The 23,484-nt window shown below is 46.7% G+C and overlaps 1 protein-coding gene across 2 annotated transcripts in view; it reads right to left on the reverse strand.

Annotated features, from left to right (window-relative positions):
• LOC147710298 (protein CutA homolog) overlaps positions 1-23,484 on the reverse strand; it is a 308,574-nt gene that overhangs the window by 110,077 nt on the left and 175,013 nt on the right. For both annotated transcript variants that reach the window (XM_086920995.1, XM_086920994.1), the window contains exon 3: positions 8,781-8,840. In XM_086920995.1, the coding sequence (XP_086777121.1) occupies positions 8,781-8,840 (60 nt within the window). The remainder of the gene's footprint in view (positions 1-8,780; positions 8,841-23,484) is intronic.

Below are 23,484 nucleotides of genomic sequence, written 5' to 3' on the forward strand. Positions count from 1 at the left end.
ATAATTAATACCTTTTATTGAAAACGCCTGTCTCTCTATTCTCTGCACTCTGGTGAAACTAAGAATGCACATCTGACTGAGCCAAATAGCTGTCTATTGTTTCACACGACTCTAGAGATTGACTCTTATTCTGAGGGAGCAAAGTTGTCATGTTTATGCGATTATCGGAAGCTGAATCCCTTTTTGTCTGAGCCAGGGAAGCTGATCCCTTCCTATTCAGTCAAGAAAGTTTCCAGTGACCTCTGAGCTAGTTGGTGCAAACCTAAATTAAGTCTAACATAGTCAGTAGAGACCTAGATGACCTCAGTCCTACGTCTACACTGCTGTTTATGTTATTCCAATGCGCAGGGCCTATAGGGAAAATACGAACTACACTACAACTCCACGCCACTTCACTCTACGACACACTACTCAAAGCCACTCCACTCAACATCACTCTATGCCACTCTGCTCAATGATACTCTATGCCAGTCTACATCACTTCATTCTACGACCCTCTCCACACTTCACTCTAGCCACTCTACTCTTATCTATGCTAATTCACTTTATACCACTCCACTCTATGGCACTCTACACTACTTAACGTCACTCTACACCACCACACTCTGCGACACTCTATGCCACTCCACTTTACTACACTCCACAACTTTGCTCCGCGTATCACACTCCACTTTACTCCACTCCACTCTACAAAACTTTACTCCACTATATGACACTATATGCTCTTCTCTATGTTACGCCTCTCAACGCCACTCCACTCTAAACCCATTCACTTTGCGTCACTCCACTCTATGGCTGTTGAAAAGTACCTGAGTGCGTCATAGTCAGGGGTTCTTTAGGAAGAAGACGCGTTCCCCGGCATGATCGAGATTGACGAGAGCGGGAACTACATTTCCCATGATTCCCCCGCACTGCCGATAACGTACTTCCGGGTCGCCTAGAAAAGGATGATGGACCTTGAAGCCGCGTTGGAAATTCTATGTTCATGTTTTGGCAAAGAGGAGTCCGTGCCTTCCCCCCTCCTGTTGAAATTCAGCATTGGCATAGCGGTATTGCCTCTGCTATCTTTGGATCCACTGCCACAGTACGATGCCTTGAGTAACTGTGAGATCGGCTTCTCTGGTGAGGTAGGGGTGCCCTGCACCATTACAAGACGCTCTTCCCTGAATTCCAGAACCCGAGGCTCCTGTGTATTTCCCGCGGTGTTAGGTGATTTCATGACTCCAGTACCTTGTTGTTTCAAAGTCTCTATTGTCAGGGTCTGACGGATGTGCCTGCCGAATGGCTAATCAGGGAGGACTACATCTCCCATAATGCCTAGCGGTAGGGGGGCGGACCAGGAAGGCATATAGCAATACGAGAGAAAGAGGTACTCGCACGTGATTCGTCTTTGGGAGTCTGCTGGTAGTGGACACCCTGTTCCCGCGGAGCTGCAGTGGGATGTTTTGTTTGCCTCCGCATTGCCGTTTCAGCTTCGTGGCTGCGAAGTGGAATTTGCATGCTTGCTCGACTGAGCTAGTACGCCCGTGTCATTTTACCGGCTGGTATTGCCGTGGGTGCTAAGTGAGGCGCTAGGAGACGCAGGATTGCCCCCTCCGCGTCCTCACGGGTAACAGTTTGATTATTCACTCGGCTGAGTGTTGGCAACGATGTGACGTCGCGTGTTGGGGTCAGTTACTTGAGATTTGGTCTGGGAGACGCTGGATTGCCCCCTCCCCGGCCGCATCAGGTAGATTGCATGTGGGTGTCTCTAATGCGGAACTGAGAGTTGGGAGACGCCAGATTGTCCCCTCCTAGAACTCTCGCGACAATCCATTGTTCGGATGTTCGTGTTGGTCTCATTGCGGAGAAGCAGTGAGACGCTAGTCTGAATTTCTGGGACCTGCCGGTAAGGCTAATTTTGTCTTCTTTCTTTTGACGTTTAGTTTTCCAATCTTTAGTGGGCAGTGCTCTACTGCCAGACTTATGGGTAGCGAATTACTGACCACCGTTTTGAACACTTTTTGTTGGAGCCTTATGGAGAAGGAGTCCTATTTTTTCCACGGAGAACTGAGAGGCCGATAGATCTGATTTTGTTTAAGGAACTTGTGTGAGTGCTTTTGATACCTATGGTATTTGGGTGGTGTATGAGTACGGGGCCGATTGTATGCTGTTCTGAGAGTAACACGGTTGTCATTCTTCTCTCTTAGGTCAACTGTGTTTCGGATGAGAGAAGGATCTCAGATGAGGGAAGGGGTCATCTCCTGAGCAAATACCAGGTACTGTTTTGAGTCAGGATAACAGTACAGGAGAGCAGGAAGAAGGGGGTGTGTACTAACGTGTGCCACCTTTTGTTACAGGTGTCCCTACCCCTGCTGCTCCTACCCCTACCTTTCCCTCGCTTGACTGCCTTTGTGCTCTGGATGTTGTAACTAGTCAGAGTGCAGGGACGTCAGGAGGTGGACCCCCATTTGAGCATTGTTCCGACCTCGAGAAGCCAGCAGCCGTGACATCTATGGCCTTAACTAACATTGGGGGATTGCGCTTCCCTGCTTAATTCGGGACTCATTTGTGAATTAAGCTTCTGCTCTCCTCTATGGACATTATACGGCAGCCCTTTGTACATAAACCTTTGAAGTTGTGTTTTGGCCATGATAATCAATTTGCTATTGGTGGAACAGTGCAAAGGATTCAACTGTTCACTTGCTAGGATACAAGCTCTGATATATTGTTCCTAGCTGTTTAAATGATCTGTTCCTATTACTTGATGTCTGACTAATGTTTGGGTACATTGTTTCTTGACTCTACTTAACAGGGGTTCTCTGTGAGGTATGGAATACCCTCGGTCCCCTGTGATGCAGTTCAGAGTTATTGAAGGGTATGTGTACATGGCCTAGATGTAATTACAGGTACACAGTGTTGATATTCTATGAAGGCTGTTGTTTGAATTATGATGTTTTATGTATCTTGTTCCAGCACACCCACATCGCGCATGAACAGACATTCATATGAATTCTAGGAACCAAGCCTTGTCTTATGTTACTTATTTTCTTTACAGGTATATATTGTCTAGGTTCCCACTTACATGGTTGATAACTGTGTACAAGTATACTTATGTGTTAAGAAAAGGAAACTGTGTCTTGATTATCTTTTCTTATTTTCTCAGATCTCCCTCCCTGCTGTTCCCTTCCTTTCCTTCCCACACTTGATCACCTCTCTGACAAGTGCCATTACGGCTTCTGGCTCGGGGCTATCAGGAGGTAGACTATTATTAACTACAAACCGATCCTGAGGATACACACTATGACAATGGCACTCTACACCACCCCACTTTGAGACGCCCTACTCCACTCTACGGCACTCTAAACCATTCTTAGAGACTTAACTCTAGGCCTCTCTACAACACTCTGGGACCCTCCACTCTACACCCTTCCATTCTTTGACCCTCTGCTCAACAATTTTCGACCATTCTACACTGCTTCACTCCCCTCCCCTCCGCCCTATGGCCCTCCACTCTACAAGACTCCATTCTACGACACTCTACGCCCCTCCATTCTATGCAATTTTACTCCACTCTAATCTATGCCCCTCCACATTACGGTACTCTATGACACTCTACACCACTCCACTCCACACCACTCTACTCTGCTTCACGCCACTATAAAATACTCTAAGATACTCCACGCCACTCCACTATTCTCAACTCTACGCCACTCTACTCCACTCTGCTGCACTCTACGACACATTACTCATCTCTACATCAATTTACTCCACTCTACTCCACTCCACTCAATACTACTTCTCTCTATGCCGCTACATTCTATGACTCTACAACACTCCACTCTGTAATACTCCATTCTGCAACACTCTACTCCATCCTACGCCACGCCGCTTTCTGACACTCAATGCCCCTCCACTCTTCAACACTTTACTCCACTCTACTCTATCCCCCTCCACACTATGCCTCTCCACTCTATGCCCCTCAACTCTTTGGCCAGCCACTCTATGATGCCACTTTATGCCACTACACTCGGCTCTATGAGATTCTACAACATTCTATGGCACTCTACTCTACGCTACTTCACTCTATTCCACACCACTCTATGCCACTCCCCTCTATGACACTCCACTATATGACATAGTACTCTACTCCACTCTATGAAACTCTTTGATATTCCACTCGATGACACTCTACTGCATGCCGCTTCACTCTACGACACTCTAATCCACTCAATGACACTCCACTCTATGCCACTCTACTCTTTCCCACTCCACTCTACGGCACACTATGGCACTCTACACCACTCCACTCTACAACACTCTACTCTACTCTATGCCACTTTAGTCTATGCCACTCTGCCAATCCATTCTAAGACATGTCACTCTAGGCAACTCTACTCCTCGCTATACCACTCCACTCTATGCCCCTCCACTCTACCCCACTCACGCCACTCTACACCACTTCACTGTATCACACACTATGCTACTCTACAACACTCCACGGCACAAACTTCACCTTACTACACTCCACTCTATAACACTTTACTCTACTCTATGATACATTACTCCACTCTATGCTACGCCACTCCACTCTACGCAACTCCAAGACACTCCACTTTATCCCTCTATACTCTACACCACTCCACTCTATGACATTCCACTCTCTGACACGCCACTTCACTCTATGATACCCCACTCTAGGACACTCCACTCTACAACAATCTACTCTACGGCACTCCGATCTGCTCAAATTTAAGCCCCTCCTCTCTATGTCCCCTCACTTTATTCTACTCTATGCCACTCCACTGTAGTCCATTCTACACTAAGACACACTACTTCACTCTACTCCAGCACTCCAATCTACACATCTCCACTCTATGCCACCCCACTCTATGACACTTTATACCACTGCATTTTACTACACTCTACTCCACTCCAGTCAATACCCCTCCACTCTACACCACTACATTATAATCCACTCTGCACTACTTCACTCCATTTCACTCTACACCACTCCCTCAACTTCACTCTGCCCTGCTTTATTTTACTCTATTCCACTCTACTCCACAACACTCAATAGCACTCCAAGACACTCCACTCTACTCCACAACACTTCACTCTATGCACTCCACTCTCTGACACTTTAATCTACAACTCTCCTCTTCACTCTACGCAACCTCACAACCCTCCACTCCAAGAGACTCAAAGTCATTTCACTCTACAACACTCTACGCCACTACACTCTACGACACCCCCTTCACGCCACTCTCCGCTACGCTACTAACTTTTATCCAGGCTCAACACCTACACTGCTGGTGTACAACATAGCTAAAACACATTGCCAAAACCAATAGCTCCTGCCAATGCTTGTCTACTTAAGATGTTAGCATGTATGCTGTATTAAGGGACAGAGAAGGTGGGTAATGTGAGTTAACAGATGTGGAAATGGGATGCTGGATTTATGTAAAGAATTCTCTTTATTTTTTGCCCCTTTAAAAATATATAATGCGCAACTGACTAAAACCCATTCCTGCCCTTCGCATTAATTTGACCAGGTGCTTTCATATCTAGATTAATACCTCAATGCTCATTTGCTTTATCTTGCTCAAGAGGAAAAGGCTTAAAATGGATAGCTCCTACTAAAAAAAATGGCATGAAGCAGCGCAAAAATGTTGTCTGCAATACAGAACGTTATTGTCTAGTAGTTCATTAGAACTCTGTGGTGATCTACAGTTGATCACTGTGGAGTCAAGTTGCAGATTGCTTCTAGGAGATGGAAATACATATTTCGCGCATCATGCCAGACTTATTCTGACATGGATGAGGAAGACATTTGATAATTTAGAAATGCATCCTCGTTTTAGCTATCTAGGGCACTAACCAAAATATTTGCGAGAAAACGAAACCTCTTATTATGTTCATTGACTGCAGTCTCCTCCGTTCATTTCTACAGTTCTGACATTAGCCACATGGAGTTCAGGTGTTGTACATTGTTACATATATATAGAATAGTAGCGTTCCAATCATTCATTAGAAGTCTCTGTTGGAGCTGCTGTAGAACACTAGGGATGATCACATTTACCCAACAGGCCAGAATATTTTCTCACATGGCTGAGGAAGATATTTGCGAATTTATAAAAAATTAGGTCTATTAGATTGTGGGATACCTTCTATAAAGTCTATGAGAAAATCATGAGAGCAAACTCCTTTCTCAGACACAAGGGTCTTCAAATCATAACAGAGGATGGACATTTTTGCAGGGTATATCACCTTACAACTCATAATTACTAAAATTAGTATGACACCTCAAGCAGATGCGTTATATTGTGACGAAAACTATTTCTGTGACCCTCAAAGCTAATCATTCACTACAATGCGTTTTACTAGGACAGAAATGGTGACGAATAATCACCAAAAAAAACCAAGGTATGGTTCTTGTAAACTTTTCCCTAAATAGTCCCATGAAAACACATCATGTAACAATTTTGTGAATTTCACCTTAAATATTAAGCATTTACAAAGTGGCACGAATCATGCGTGCCTTTATATTGCAAGCGTTACATCAAATGCGTCTTTACCATGCATTCCTTTCCTACATGCCTGAGAGAAAGCGGAGTTGACCTTCGAAGTCCAATGATTTACCAACTGTTGTACAGACTGGAAATGGAGTAGTAAATTATACCTCTCCAAAGTCCAATGCTTTCCCTAAGGCATGTAGTTGTAACGATACACGTGGTAAAGGAATGAGTGATAAAGATGCATTCATTGTAACGCATGCGATGTGACGGCATGTGTGGTAAAGGCATGCATGGTTCCGACATACAACCAAATTATAAGGGTCTGATTTACAATTGCAATGTTATTCAAGAAGTAGGGCTTTCCCAAGTAGCATGACTGGGGTGGAGTTGGGGTCCAAAGCTTCACCTGTGGACCCTATAGCACCACCCCAAACACGAACTTTCAGGGACTGTAGTCGCCCTTAGATAATATTGCTTAATTGGTGCTGAGATTTTGCTGTTTCTGATCAGTGGAGGGCAGTAAAACCTAAGGGTCAGTAACATATGATATTTACACGTTTACTAGTTTGCTGTAATGTGTGTCACTAGTGGTTCTTTCTAATTCATTGGTTGTTGTCTCTTAGAGCCTCAATAAGAGTTTGGAAGCCAGGTCGCCATAATGCTGTTGTAGGGAATGGGGGACATAAGAATGCAGCTCTAGTGGCAGCATCACCTCTGCCATGTTACCGGCTACCAGGTCACCTAATCTAAAGAGGTCTGTGAACTTTTCACCCCAAAAACAGCTCCTCGTCCCTGGTGGGAGCTTCTTTCGGGTTAGTAAGGTGAATACCATGGATATAGGTTAGCTGTGCTGTAATGGCAGGCCAATCATTACTTATGTTATTCAGGAAGATCGTACCCGCAAAGGTTGGGTCCACTCTCAGGGAGGGCACAATGAATGTCCCCCATGCACTGGGAGTTTTCTTGCAGTCCATAGTGATATTTAAGGACTCTCTCTGCCCTGAAATGCCATAGTTACTATGGCAGACTGGCCTACAACAAGGGTTTTCCATGAGGCAGAAAAGAGTGTAGGGCCGGCAGAAGGGACATCCACTAAGGTTTTGGGAGCAAACACAGCTGACAATTGCACCAACATGATCAATGTTGCTTTGCCCTCACACGTTGATTTCTGTTTATGGACTGTACCTCTAGCTTTTGTTCTTCTGTATAACCAATAGCCAGACTAAACAGTTCCAAACTGATGCCTGCTTTCAATATGAATCTGAAGATGTGTAGCAGGAACCCAGGTCAAACAAACTGTTTGCAAGTGCAGTACAACAGGAATCAATTGCTCTGTTCAATCTTAACTCATCTGGGACAGACATTGGTTAGCTACGAGCTACGTGGGTCATCAAATGCATTGTGCCCTGAGTTACTTCATGAAACTAGACAGAGGTGCCTGATCACTTCTGTGTGCCTCATTTGTATTTTAGTACTCCAAAACTCAGTATTTTCCAAGAGTCATGTTTTGTCTAATCTGAATACCTTCTGATGCGGACAGGTGCATTGGTCCCTAAAGATCTCAGCACTTTCATTAGTAGCTTAAGCATCTCTGTAAAACTGTAAAGCAGCCCAATATTACACCCATTAATAAAGAGAGCATGTCTGGTCAGGGGCAGGGAAGTTTTAGAAGGGGCTAATTTACAAGAGGCAGCTGGGGATAATCTCCACCTGCACACTGAACGTTTCCATTTAGCAAGAGACTAATGGTGCAAGTACACCTGCTTAAGGGTTCGATCTGTTAGGGTTTCGAGGAATCAATGACTAATTTATAATCTGAGTTTGCACTCAAATGAGAAACAATTGTACTTCAATACTTCATATATTTTAAAATCAGTCTCTTTTTAACAACAGAGGTTCTTCAAAGAGCCACTTATTTTCTAATCATTCTCCTCGCAATGCCAACAAACAAGATATTTGACACCAGGACTGTATATTTTGCATAATTTCTTACTTATTGGAGCTCGCTTGTTTTTTGTATAGGGAGACAGAAGGAGTGGAAAACTTACACAAACTAAATGTGACAAAAATTGAACCTATGTCTGCCACTATACCCGGGAACCCACAGGGAAATGCATACGTTCCATGAGCCTCTGTGCTGTTCTGTGTCCCACTGGTGAAGCAGATGGATGCGAAGGTGCCATGCGCCCCGAGTTACTTTTCACTGGATCAATAGTACAAGGCCCAAACCTTCCCGCCCCACAGGCTGGCCAATCATTTAAACACATGTTAATTATTACTTACAGAGAGTTGGACTTTGCCATAATATTAACAGAGGCAGCCAGCTTTCTTTCCATAATGGCCCTGTAAAAAATACAGAATAAGTAATTTTGTAGCGAGCAGGGTACTATTCAACAGAGCTGCATTTAGAGAGCACATCTCCTAAAATATTCAGTGCAAGTGCATGAACCTTTCAACTTTTTAATAAATCACCCAATACAGAAGTATACCACTATAATCGCATGTTAAAATTTTTTAAATAAAACAAGTGCATTTTGAAAGTCTCACCAGAATGGGAATGTGTACTTCTTGTTTGCATAGGTGAACCGATATGTTGTATTTGTATATTGTATGTCTATAGTACAAACCTAGGATCTGTTGGGTAAGACACATTACTTTGTTATTGCTGATAAATGCAATCAAGAACAAGTGCTCTCTGATACACACCTAACTTGAGTAATGAATACTCAAATTTCAAAATCGTGAGATCAAATGTTTGTATTGTGTAATTTATAACAGAATTCATTCAATTTATATCTGAATTACTTCATTCAAAGGTAACATACAATGCATGATAGGACGGTCAGAAAAAGTGCAAAAAGGTGACTTTGAGTAAAGAGTGCTCAATGAGTGAAGGAATATACAGTGCAAGGGGATTTCCTATATACAGATATATACAAGTGTTTCATTGGCCAGATGTTGATTTTCAACCAAGGAGTCCTAGAGTTCTTATTGGGATCCTGGTGGTTCTGGACCTATGACATGCGTCGACGTTTCGACCCTCTTGTGCCCCAGTAGGTGGTTGCGGCGGGTCTTAATCAAAACAGGAATACAGGTGAATATTGATGACAGTTTGGGTTTCAGACTGGGGAATCTTAGCCTGAGTCCGTGTGGCGCAATGGACAGTCGTATCCGGGTTATGAATCAGGAATCAATCAAGTGGGCTACGGATTTATGCAGCTGGTAGGAGGGACGATGTACCTCCTTCCCCACTTGACTGATTCCTAATTCATAACCCCGATACGACTGGCCATTGCGCCACACGGACTCAGGCTAAGATTCCCCAGTCTGAAACTCAAACAGTCATCAATATTCACCTGTATTTCTGTTTTGAGAAAAACCCGCCGCGACCACCTACTAGGGCGCAAGAAGGTCGAAACGTCGATGCATGTCATAGGTCCAGAACCACCAGGATCCCAATAGGAACACTAGGACTCCTTGGCTGAAAATCAAAATCTGGCCAATGAAACACTTGTATATATCTGTATATAGGAAATCCCCTTGCACTGTATATTCCTTCACTCATTGAGCACTCTCCACTCATTCACCTTATTGCACTTTTTCTTACAGTCCTATCATGCATTGTATGTTACCTTTGAATGAAGTAATTCAGATATAAATTGAATGAATTCTGTCATAAATTACACAATACAAACATTTGATCTCGTGATTTTGTAATTTGAGTATTCATTTCTCAAGTTAGGTGTGTATCAGAGAGCACTTGTTATTGATTGCATTTATCAGCAATAACAAAGTAATGTGTCTTACCCAACAGAACCAATCTTTTCTTAACCATTAATTACCCAGGTTCTGAGGGACACAGGGTTACCCCTTTTTCTTTAATATAGTACAAACCTTGCCAAAAGGCAGTGGGGGCTCTAGAGGGTCAAAACCAAGTATAAAGTCTACAAGTAAAAGGAGAGGTAACAGGGGCGTAACAAACGCCCCCGCAGGCCCCACGGTGGGGGGGCCTCACTCTCTGCAATAAATAAAGGGGGCCCGGCCCCCCCCTCGTCTCTTCAGTGAGAGCTGAGAGAGAGGCTTGCGCTTAAGCAAGCCTCTCTCCCTCTAAAGCAGGTGCAGTGTCTGCAGCCTGCTCTGAGTCCCTCGCCCCCTCCCTCTGACTGAAGAGAAACAAAGTATCAACCTACATTGTTTCTCTTCAGTCAGAGGTGCCAGGCCCAGAAAGAGGATGGGGTGGGGGCCCCAGAGAGCAGGAGGCAGCACAGAGCACTGCTCAGGACCCTGACAAGGACGGGGCTGGGGGCCCCAGAGAGAGAGCAGGAGGCAGCACTGCTCGGAACTCTGACAAGGATGGGGGCTGGGGGCCCCAGAGAGAGAGGAGGCAGCACAGAGCACTGCTCGGGACCCTGACAAGGATGGTGGCTGGGGGCCCAAGAGAGAGAGGAGGCAACACAGAGCACTGCTCGGGACCCTGACAAGGACGGGGGTTGGGGGCCCCAGAGAGAGAGCAGGAGGCAGCACCGAGCACTGCTCGGGACCCTGACAAAGACGGGGGCTGGGGGACCCAGAGAGAGAGCAGGAGGCAGCACTGCTCGGAACTCTGACAAGGATGGGGGCTAGGGGCCCCAGAGAGATAGGAGGCAGCACAGAGCACTGCTTCGGACCCTGACAAGGACGGTGGCTGGGGGCTTAAGAGAGAGAGTAGGCAACACAGAGCACTGCTCGGGACCCTGACAAGGACGGGGGTTGGGGGCCCCAGAGAGAGAGCAGGAGGCAGCACCGAGCACTGCTCAGGACCCTGACAAGGACGGGGGCCCCAGAGAGAGAGGAGGCAGCACAGAGCACTGCTCAGGACCCTGACAAGGACGGGGGCCCCAGAGAGAGAGGAGGCAGCACAGAGCACTGCTCAGGACCCTGACAAGGACGGGGGCTGGGGGTCCCAGAGAGAGAGGAAGCAACACAAAGCACTGCTGGGGACCCTGACAAGGACGGGGCTGGGGGCCCCAGAGAGAGAGCAGGAGGCAGCACCGAGCGCTGCTCCGGACCCTGACAAAGACAGGGGCTGGGGGCCCCAGAGAGAGAGGAGGCAGCACAGAGCACTGCTCAGGACCCTGACAAGGACGGGGGTGGGGCTGGGGGCCCCAGAGAGAGAGGAGGCAGCACAGAGCACTGCTCGGGACCCTGACAAGGACGGGGGTGGGGGCCTCAGAGAGAGAGCAGGAGGCAGCACAGAGCACTGCTCGGGACCCTGACAAGGGTGGGAGTGGGGGCCCCCAGAGAGAGCATTCTCCATGGCAAAGCTCATATGAGAAGGGATGAGGTAGCAAAATGGTGCCCTCAGGTAAGCACTCTTGTTAGAAGCACCATGTGGGCGTCCGCAGGGGGGGGCAAGGGGGTGCCGAAAAGGGTGCAAGGCATAGGGGAGAAGGGTGCAGTGTAGAAAGGAGAAGGTTGCAAGGCAGAGAGGAGATGGTGCAAGGCGGAGAGGAGATGGGTGCAAGGCGGAGGGGAGAAGGGTGCAAGGCAGAGAGGAGAAGGGTGCAAGGCAGAGGGGAGAAGGGTGCAAGGCAGAGAGGAGAAGGGTGCAAGGCAGAGAGGAGAAGGGTGCAAGGCGGAGGGCAGAAGGGTGCAAGGCAGAGAGGAGAAGGGTGCAATATAGAGGGGAGAAGGGTGCAAGGTAGAGAGAAGGGTGCAAGGTACAGAGGAGAAGGGCGCAAGGCAGAGAGGAGATGGGTGCAAGGTGGAGCGGAGAAGGGTGCAAGGTAGAGAGGAGAGGGGTGCAAAGCAGAGGGGAGAAGGGTGCAAGGCAGAGGGGAGAAGGGTGCAAGGCAGAGGGGAGAAGGGTGCAAGGTAGAGAGGAGAAGGGTGCAAGGTAGCGGGGAGAAGGGTGCAAGGTAGAGAGGAGAAGTGTGCAAGGTAGAGAGGAGAAGGGTGCAAGGTGGAGGGGAGAAGGGTGCAAGGCGGAGGGGAGAAGGGTTCAAGGCGGAGAGGAGAAGGGTGCAAGGTAGAGAGGAGAAGGGTGGAAGGCAGAGGGGAGAAGGGTGCAAGGCAGAGGGGAAAGGATGCAAGGCAGAGGGGAGAAGGGTGCAAGGTAGAGAGGAGAAGGCTGCAAGGCAGAGTGGAGATGGGTGCAAGGCAGAGGGGAGAATGGTGCAAGGCGGAGAGGAGAAGGGTGCAAGGCGGAGGGGGAGAAGGGTGCAAGGCGGAGGGGGACAAGGGTGTAAGGCAGAGGGGGAGAAGGGTGCAAGGCTGAGGGGAGAAGGGTGCAAGGCAGAGGGGAGAAGGGTGCAAGGCAGAGGGGAGAAGGGTGCAAGGCAGAGGGGAGAGGGGTGCAAGGCAGAGGGGAGAAGGGTGCAAGGCAGAGGGGAGAATGGTGCAAGGTAGAAATGGGTGCAAGGCGGAGGGGGAGAAGGGTGCAAGGCAGAGGGCGAGAAGGGTGCAAGGGGGATGGTGATGAAGTAAAAAATGTGCCCCCCCCTCCCCCTGGAAACATTTCTGCGGACACCCATGGCAACGCACACTACTTTGTGAGAGAGAGTGGAGTGAGAGAGAGAGTGGATTGAGAGAGAGAGAGTGGAGTGAGAGAGAGTGGAGCAAGAGTGAGTGGAGCAAGAGAGAGAGAGTGGAGCAAGAGAGAGAGAGTGGAGCAAGAGAGAGAGTGGAGCAAGAGAGAGAGTGGAGCAAGAGAGAGAGCGGAGCAAGAGAGAGAGTGGAGCAAGAGAGAGAGTGGAGCAAGAGAGAGAAGTGGAGAGAGAGTAGAGAAAGAGAGTAGAGAGAGAGGGTGGAGAGAGAGTGGAGAGAGTGGAGAGCGAGAGTGGAGAGCGAGAGTGGAGAGAGAGAGAGTGGAGAGAGAGAGAGTGGAGAGAGAGAGTAGAGAGAGTAGAGGGAGTAGAGATAGAGTAGAGAGAGACAGCGGAGAGAGACAGTGGATAGAGAGAGAGTGGAGAGAGAGAGAGTGGAGAGAGAGAGAGTGGAGAGAGAGAGAGAGAGAGTGGAGAGAGAGAAAGTGGAGAGAGAGAGTGGAGAGAGAGAGAGTGGAGAGAGAGAGAGGAGAAAGAGAAAGTGGAGAGAGTGGAGAGAGAGAGTGGAGAGAGAGGGAGAGTGGAGATAGAGAGAGAGTGGAAAGAGAGAGAGTGGAGAGAGAGTGGAGAGAGAGAGAGTGGAGAGAGAGAGAGTGGAGAAAGAGAACGTGGAGAGAGTGGAGAGAGAGAGTGGAGAGAGAGAGAGAGTGGAGAGAGAGAGAGAGAGTGGAGAGAGAGTGGAGAGAGAGAGAGAGAGTGGAGAGAGAGAGAGAGAGAGAGAGAGAGAGAGTGGAGAGAGAGAAAGTGGAGAGAGAGATAGTGGAGAGAGAGAGAGAGTAGAGAGAGAGAGTGGAGAGAGAGAGTGGAGAGAGAGAGAGTGGAGAGAGAGAGAGTGGAGAAAGAGAACGTGGAGAGAGTGGAGAGAGAGAGTGGAGAGAGAGAGAGAGTGGAGAGAGAGAGAGAGAGTGGAGAGAGAGTGGAGAGAGAGAGAGAGAGTGGAGAGAGAGAGAGAGAGGAGAGAGAGAGAGAGTGGAGAGAGAGAAAGTGGAGAGAGAGATAGTGGAGAGAGAGAGAGAGTAGAGAGAGAGAGTGGAGAGAGAGAGTGGAGAGAGAGAGTGGAGAGAGAGAGAAAGTGGAGAGAGAGAGAGAGAGAGAGAGAGAGTGGAGAGAGAGAGAGTGGAGAGAGAGTGGAGAGAGAGAGAGTGGAGAGAGAGAGAGTGGAGAGAGAGAGAGTGGAGAGAGAGAGAGTGGAGAGAGAGAGTGGAGAGAGAGAAAGTGAAGAGAGATAGTGGAGAGAGAGAGAGTGGAGAGAGAGAGAGTGGAGAGAGAGAGAGAGGAGAGAGAGAGAGAGAGTGGAGAGAGAGGAGAGAGAGGAGAGAGTTGGAAGAGAGGAGAGAATGGAGAGAGTGGAAAGAGAGAGTGGAGAGAGAGGGAGTGGAAAGGGTGGAGAGAGAGAGAGTGGAGAAAGAGAGTGGAGAGAGAGAGTGGAGAGAGAGAGAGAGTGGAGAGAGAAAGAGTGGAGAGAGAAAGAGTGGATAGAGAGTAGAGAGAGTAGAGAGAGTGGAGAGAGAGTAGAGAGAGAGAAGGGAGAGTAGAGAGAGAGAAGGGAGAGAGAGAGTGGAGAGAGCGGAGAGAGAGTGGAGAGATTGTAGAGGGAGTGGAGAGAGAGTAGAGAGAGAGAAGGGAGAGTAGAGAGAGAGAAGGGAGTGAGTGAGAGACTGTGGAGAGAGAGACAGTGGAGAGAGAGAGTGGAGAGAGAGTGGAGATAGTGGAGAGAGAGTAGAGAGACTGGAGAGAGAGTAGAGAGAGTGAGAGAGTGGAGAGAGAGACAGTGGAGGGAGAGACAGTGGAGGGAGAGACAGTGGAGATAGAGTGGACAGAGTTGAGAGAGAGAATGGAGAGAGAGAGATAGAGTGGAGAGAGAGTAGAGACTGACTGACTCAGAGTCTGTATACTGACTGACGGAGAGACTGACTGGCTGAGAAACTGACAGAGAGAGAGAGACCAAATGACAGACAGACTGACAGAGAGAGAGAGAGAGAGAGAGACTGACAGACTGACTGAATGACAGAGAGAGACTGACTGACTGACTGAGAGAGAGAGACTGACTCATTGAGAGAGAGAGAGAGAGAGAGAGAGAGAGAGAGAGAATGTGAGGGAATTGGGGTCACAGTGTGTATGAAGCTATGCAATGCCTCTTAAGATTGCTATTGTCTACTAATAAAAATGTATTATCAAAATGTGCTCTTTGTCTTTACATCTGCTTTTGAAATACTGCATTGTCGCTTTGTCTAATGTTTTAAAACGGGAACGAGAAGGAGCAGTGGATGCACTTTTCGTCAAAACTGAATGATGAGTGGGCCCGATGTTGTATATCATGACAGGAGTCTGCATCAGGAAACCCACCTAGAATTGGGCAAACTTCCCTGGCGTACTGATGGCAGGGACCCTGTAATGAATGAACCACCACCTATGATAGCCTGCTGGCAGACTAAGCCCAACCTTTACCTCCACCATCCAGTGTTACTTATAACGGCTGCATTGGTGACAGTGGCGTAACAATCGCCCCGCATCCCCTGCAGTATGGCGGGTCGCTGGCCTGAGAGCTCTAGACTGGCACGGAGGATGGGAGGGGGGCCCCCTCCATGTAGTTTGCAGGGGGGCCCCCTCAAGTTTCGTTACGCCACTGAGAGGTAAGTGGTTTGGGACGGTTAATGCATTCTGAAGCACGCCATGAGAGGATCCATGACTACCACTGCAGAGGTTGTTGATACAAGCTTCTTTGCACTGCTATGAACAGGTAGGGAACACATCCCTGTCTGAACATTGTTATATCTGAGGAAAGCAGTGCTTAATTTGTAAAATAACAAGTGCCGGGCCCTGACCAGGAGGCCACTGCAGCTTGCACCACCCATTGCCCCATCATCGCTGCCAATGGCGGTACCAAACCAGCTACCAACCATCTTGCTCGCCTATAAGTACAACAGTTCAGACTATTCCAGGTCCCCAATGACAAAGGAGTGGCTGGAGAGGCAGGTATAAGTATTTTTTCAATGTATATTGTATTCATAAACAACCATTGTTCTGCTCATCTCTAAATTAGATGAGCAGGGCCACTATGTGGTAGAGTGTCATAAGTGTGGTGATGATAGTTAAGTGCCCAGCACCGGAAACCAATTAAGTGCCAGTGGTGAGCACTGGAAAACACCCGCTCAAATTGAGCACTTAAGGCTAAGCAGAAAACGAGGTTTAAACCACTTTCCTAACACAGGGAAGTTCCTGCCCACATCCACCTAATCATCTTTCAGAAGCGATGGTTCTTTAGCCAGACAGATTGTTTGGTGTTTAGTCAGTCTGTTCTGGGCCAATAGGAGCTGAGCAATTGGGTTAGCTGAAACAATGCACAAGTGCCCCACAGCAGGCAGTGTAGGCTCGGAATTAGGAACTCAGAATAAAATGCATTTTGTAGGCATGTCTGTTATGCGGAACCTCTTGAATTGGACATATTCCACATTTTGCCAAAACGTTCCCCTATCCCGGCTCACTACTACAGGCCTACCCATCTTTAAGAGGCACCTGTGCCTTGGTTAAGTGTAAGTTTTCTTTTCAATTCACCTCTTGCTATTGATGTACATAAGGAAACTGGAGTATAATGATCTTAAGTTATTTGCCCACGATCACACAGTGACTCATTGAACTCACAAGTCTATCTTCAGATATTGTACTTAAACCACTAATCAACGGCTCCTGCCACGATGGCTGTTACAGCCGCGGCCCATGCAGGTAAGAGCGGGGGGCCGGGTGGGGTGGTTTTTGACAGATGATAACCATGGAACATGTATTATTTATTTAATTTTCCATTGGGGTCGTCTGTCGAATCCCCCCCACCCGGCCAGACCGCCCCACCTCTCTTATCTGCATGGGCCGCGGCTGGGCTGATGCCCATCTTTCAAAATTCTACAAAGACAATGTGTTAAAAAAATACAGTCTCTTCAGACATGCCAGTAGTGAAAAATACAAAATTATTAGGAGTGAAAACAGTTAAATGTTCACAGAAGGTCCTTCCGGCTCCAACTGCTGCTCCTCTGATGAGTAAAGGAAAAAGCATGCGGGATCAGTGCCAGCAGTTCCCTAATGTGAGATAAGACATTAGACTTAGAGTGCCACTTACTGGCGGAGAAAACTTACAACAAAAGGCATGTGTTAGTGCATGGGAGCGCTCCAGCACTTAAAAGCATTGCGTTGTTCTAGTGAATGCTAGTGTGATCCTAGATCTTGCAAATGCAAAGATGGCGTGTGGCAGTAGGACTAAACTATTACTGCCTTCCAGTTTACAGGCAGATTTGCCTCCACAGTTGTGGATGAACTTGATAGGGAGGGCACTGGGATACCTCTATCCGGTGGGGAGAAAATTCAAGGAACCATGCTTAACCCTTCACAAAAGCCCACCTGCACTAACATGCTTAGTAAGCCATGGCTTGTGGAGCCATCAAATGGCAAAATCCATTCTGTTTTTTAGAATGGCTAACAGACCTGCAAAGAGCTCCAATTAATTCATTTCATGAAATTGGCATTATGCATACTGTGACGGGGCACGGGGGCCGGAACCTCAGACTACTGCCGAATGGTGGACAGCCACACCTCTTTTACCCTGCACCTTGTCCCCACAGAATACATCAGCTTCGTGGACCGAAGAGGACGACTCAGTCTGGATTCCGATTAGTAATTCGGAAGGCCCCTTTAACACTTCTGAGCCAGGTAACGAGTCTCCACCCCCTGAGGGCGTAGCGGCGTCAAAAGCCGGAAAGACAGAATTCTCGGCGGACGGCGTTTCCCAAGGAGCGGAGGCACACGTGGAAGACGACGGGAGTTTCCAGGACTCGGAGCGGAAGGAGAACGACAAGCCAGGAGGCCAACGGTTTCACGCTTCGCCCCGCCACGTTCCCACGGGAGAAGCGTGGCTCCAAGAGGTACGGGGCCGGGTAGCGGGTTGGGTCGGGCGGAAGAAACAGCAGTGAACGTTTCTGTAGAAAAGCCCTCTATCCTGTACCCCCGCACGAGCACTTCCTTTCCCCACCTGTTAGGGGTAGATTAAGTAGTGCATGAACTCATGGCGGTTACTCCCTCACTCCCGGTCCCTTGAGAACGTATCACAACAATATTTTGTCCTGACCCTCGTTTCCTTTCCTTTGCCGGTACCGGAGCGGAACCAAAAGACGACTCCCGGTGTGGACCTCGACCACCTGACGTCCCGAAGCCAACGAGTCAACGCAAGAGGATTACTTTTCTTTGTCCCTATTCAAAAGACTGTGTTTCATGAAAAAGACTTACGTCCCAATAAAGCCTTCGTTAAAACCGTTACTGAAGGCGCCTGTGTTCCTCTTTTCATCAGCCCCACCTGTAGAAGCAACAACCCCCAGTCCAAATCCCAACGTCCCAACCACCTCGGGACACATACTCATTGTGGATAGCCTTAAATCATGAATTGGTTTTAAGAACATGATCATGGGTCCTTGTGCAAAGAAATGACAAATTCTATAATCTGCTCATCTGGACACAGCTACACTGCCTCCCAGCAGCAGATGAGCTTGGATCCTTTTCAGGTACTTTGAATGAAAAGTGCATAACCATCCTAATTTGGTCTCTCCTTCTAATGTAGTTTTACGGGATGTCTCCTCTACTTGTTATATTGCGGCAGTATCTGCCTTTTCATCTCATTTAAAGGTCAGCATTTTAATAAAATCTCCTGTGTTATGTGGAGCTGCCTCCCGGTCCAAGGGCAAGACAGTGATAATGGAATGGACAACATTTCCAATTTAATAATTGCTATAACAATGCATTTTAAAAATTATGAGACTCTATATACAGAAACTGAAAGATTAATAGATATTATATTGACTGGCCTGGGAATCCAAAAACCTATCCCTGCCCGCCCTTCTAAATGTACAGTGCATTCCAATAAATTCGCAAAGAAATATTTTTTAAGTCTTCTCCTTGGTTTAACACTTACTACCAAATTTTGTTATAAACGGAAATGTCTTGAATTATATGGGTAGAAAAAAATACAATAAAACCATAAACGTTAATGCAATTAAGTGCCAATCTTTAATGCACACCTAATTATTAAATATATCTCACATTATCCCGGACTGGAACGGACACTGTTAAATATTCTATATGGTAAAAATGTTAAGCTCCACCTTTTATTAGAATTCACTGCAATTGCAATCCATTCTGTCTCCGCTAACAACCAACCAAACGCACTGTGGGTAGAATTTAGGGTAGATGGAAGCAGATTGAAACATCAGCACTGCAGAGGGGGTACCTCGGACGTCGCGGGTGCATCCATGGCTGACCCCTAAATTACCACAAGGACATCAGTCTCCATGCCAAGGAGTGAGTCTCCGTTGTTTCCCCGCTGGTTCCCACTGATGTCTGCGTACCAGAGTGATGGATTCTTTGTATCCATAAAGCACAAGGCCTTGGTGAGGATTCATCTGAAAGCTGGTGGTATCGGGTACTACTGGTAGGGGTATGTGTGACAGGTGTTCACATTTCTTTTCTAGGGGAATGGTCTTTACGTTAATTTTCCAAAGTACGAGATATACAATCTGGTCATCTGTGTTTTGAGTGAAAGTTCTGGCTTGTTTTGACCAAACAGACTCCAATTTGATTTCCGTGTTTTCAACTGTATTGGCAAAGTCTTCTCCAACACAACAGTTCAAAGGCATCTATGTTCTTCCTTTTCTTTTTTCTCATTGTTCAACATTTGCATCTGTGCACTGTAAAGATGAATATCATCACTTGTACCAATCTGGCCTTGGTTCTTTTAGCTACATCAGTGCATTTGAAACCTCTTTTTTCAATTATTCATTGCAGCTCTGTCCAGTGGTAATCTGTGGCGTATGTCTTGACTGCTGCAATCTTCATAATTGATTAATGATCGCAGATGACCGAATGATAAATTACTTACCTGTAATCCTAGTTCTCTTCCAGGGGTATACTCATCAAAGTTATAAGCACTGAATAGTCCCGCCCACGCGTGAGGACCCCGGAGCATAAAAATAAAATCATATATATGTTTAAAGAGTTAAAAGTATAAAGTATCCTCAAACATACATATATATGTATATACACATACATGTAAATGCAGTCTAAATCACAAAGAAGGCTAAAATACCATAATTGCATTGAATTTTTCATTTACAATAAACATAAATCTAATAGCATTTCTGTAACAGAGGACATACACACTTTCACTTTCTAAAGCATATCCTTTATTTGCAAAGAAAAAGGCTAAGTAATGGAAGGCATGTTAGCCCATAGTCTGCATAGATAAACCACAACAGAATAAACTGGTGCTGTGCCTTTAAGAGCTCCAAGACATTCATGCTGCCATCATGCCCCACAAGTGACAGTTAGATTAGGTCTTTTATATGGTGTATCAAAAAGTTTAATGATATGAAGCCATAAGAGTTCTACTGCATACGGTATTCATACGTTGCTAATGAATTTAATGAGTATATTTCTGGAAGAGAACTAGGACTACAGATAAGTAACATATCCTTGTCTTCCAGGGGATACTCATCAATAGTCATAAGCAATGAATAGAATAGCAAGCCCATCCCTAGCATCTGCGGACTAACACCAAAGCAGTTAACCACACTAAGGGTAATTTACCCTAAAAGGTTTCTTAACAAGGCTTGCCCAAACAGGGCATCTGCCTGAGTGTCGGAACCCAAGCAAAAATGGCGAGTAAGGTGTGTTACGATCGCCATGTGGCAGGGTTACATATTTCTGCAATGGGTACATTTCTGAGGAGGGCTGTAGTGGAGGCATTTCCCCTTGTAGAATGAGCCGTCAGCTTACCAAGGAGTTGTTTGCTGGCTAACTGGTAAAAGAAGCAAATGCAAGACACTATCCATCAGGAGATGTTTTGTTTTTAGTAAGGGAAACCAGTGCACATAGAACCATAATTTATAAATAAACGGTCCGATTTCTTGATGTTTTTGGTTTTATCAAGGTAGAATTTAAGAACCCTTTTGATATCAAGAGAATGTAACAACCTCTCTGGAGAAGTGGACGGGTGTGGGAAAAAAGTAGGTAGGGTAATTGACTGACAGCCGCGGCCCGTGGACGGAGTTGCAGTGGGGCAGAGTGGCGGGGGAGGGGCAGGGTGGGGGGTGCTAAAAAACGGCATATGGATTATTGGAGGTAAGTAAACAATTTAATTATTAAAACGAATTTCGTAGCGTGCGCTGCATCGCATTTTTTGCGATGCAGGGCAAGCTACGAAATTCGTTTTATTAATTAAATTGCTTACTTACCTTCAATAATCCATATGCCGGGTTTTAGCACCCCCCACTCTGCCCCTCCCCCGCCCCGCCTCTCTGCCCCACAGCAACTCGCTCCACGGGCCGTGGCTGTCGACTGATTAATATGAAAATCAGAAATAACCTTTGGTAAAAAACTAGGATGTGTCCTCAAGACCACCCTATTGGAATGGAAAAGCAGATAAGACCCCTTAGAACACAGAGCCTGGACCTCACTAACTCTGTGAGAAGAGGTAATTGCCACACAAAAAAGCGGTCTTCCAAGCCAGGTGCTGTAGGGACGCATTATGTATGGGTTCGAAGGGAGGACCCATTAATTTAGAAAGTACTACATTAGGCTCCCAAGGAGGGACGGAGACCTAACCGGGGGGACGGGGCGGAGAGGGTAGACCTTCTTTAACCCTTCAAGGAAGTCCTTAACTACAGGCATCTGAAAAAAGGAAACCTGTGTGGGTGACTTCAGATATGCTGTAATGGCCCCCAGGTGCACTTTTATCTATGCAAACTGGAGTCCAGATTTGGCCAAATACAATAAGTAGGGAAGGATAACATGTTCCTGCCCTATGATGGGATTATGACCATTGTTGGTGGACGACAAATAGAAACTCTTCCATTTGAGAGCATATGACTTCCGTGTGGATGACCTCCTAGATTCTTTCAAAATGTTCAAACAGTCTGGTGGAAGACTTAGATGTCCATATTGGAGAACCTCAGGAGCCATGCCATCAAGCTCAGAGAGGGAAGACTGGGATGGAACACCTTCCCCCCGTTTAGAGAGTAGATCCAGCCGGCATAGCAACCTCCTGTGGGTGTCTTGGACAGGTGAAGAAGGAATGAGCCGTATTGGAGGAAAAGCATAAAATAATGTCTCTGACCAGCTGATCAAAAGCACATTGCCTCTGGAGCCTGGTTGGGGATAACTGGATGCGAAGACGCAGCATTTTACTTTTGTTGCGTCCGCAAACAGATCGATATCTGGAGTTCCCAATCGTTGGAAAATGCCTTGTGCAAATTCGTTGTTTAACACCTAGTCGTGAGCTTTGACGAAGTTGCGACTGACGGCATCTGCTTGAACATTGAGTGTGCCCAGGAGATTTATCGCAGATATGGCCAACTCTCTCACCAGTAGCACTTCCACATGGCTTGAGCTTCTAGCGGTAGGGACCTTGACCTGGTTCCTCCATGTTTGTTCAGGTAATGCATGATGGTGGTATTGTCCATTTGTACTAACAGGAAGTATGCCTGGTTGGAAGGGTAGAATGACTTGAGCATTAGATTTACGTCCCTCAGTTCCAACATGTTGATGTGATACCCTTCTCCGCTTCCAACCACACTCCCTGAACTTGAAGAGAGCTCCCCATCCCTGGATGGATGCGTTCACGATGGGTGTCCGGCAGGGAAGGTCCTGATGAAAGAGAACCCCTTTTAACAAATGAAGACATTTTATCCACCATCAAAGGGAGCCCTTGGCCATCTGAGGGAGAGTCAGTCTGTCCTCTCAGCGGCCCCAGATCAGCTACCACTGACCCTCTAATTCCTATTGGAGAGGTTGCATGTGACACAGGGTAAAAAAATGACTTCTAAGTACCAATTCTAGACAGAAAGTCAAAAACGGACGAGCTCAATGCTATTAGCCTGTCACCTGTGGGGTATGATGGCGCATGGAGGTTTTGGAGGTCTTAAAGGCACGGTGCCAGTTTATTGATGTGGTTTATCTGTGCAACCTATGGGCTAACATGCCTTCTATTACTTTGCCGTTTTCTTTGAAAATAAAGGCTATGCTTTAGAAAGAGAAAGTGTGCATGTGGTATGTTACAGAAATGCTATTAGATATATGTTTATTTTAAATGAAAAATTCAATGTAATTTTGGCATTTTAGCCTTTGGTGTTTTAGACTGCATGTATGTGTATATACATGTACGTTTGAGGGTACTCTGTACTTTTAACTCTTTAGTCATACAAATATGTATGTATTTTTATTTGCTCTGGGGTCCCGGCGTGTGGTCGGGACTATTTAGTGCTTATGACTATTGATGAGTATCCCCTGGAAGAGAACCTGTGTCCCACTTCTGGATCTTCACCTTCAGCTTTTAAATCTGTAACTGCACCTGTTCTCATCACTTTAGAGTT

This window comes from Lissotriton vulgaris, chromosome 5 (genome assembly GCF_964263255.1).
Source record: "Lissotriton vulgaris chromosome 5, aLisVul1.2, whole genome shotgun sequence".
Lineage (NCBI taxonomy): Eukaryota > Metazoa > Chordata > Amphibia > Caudata > Salamandridae > Lissotriton > Lissotriton vulgaris.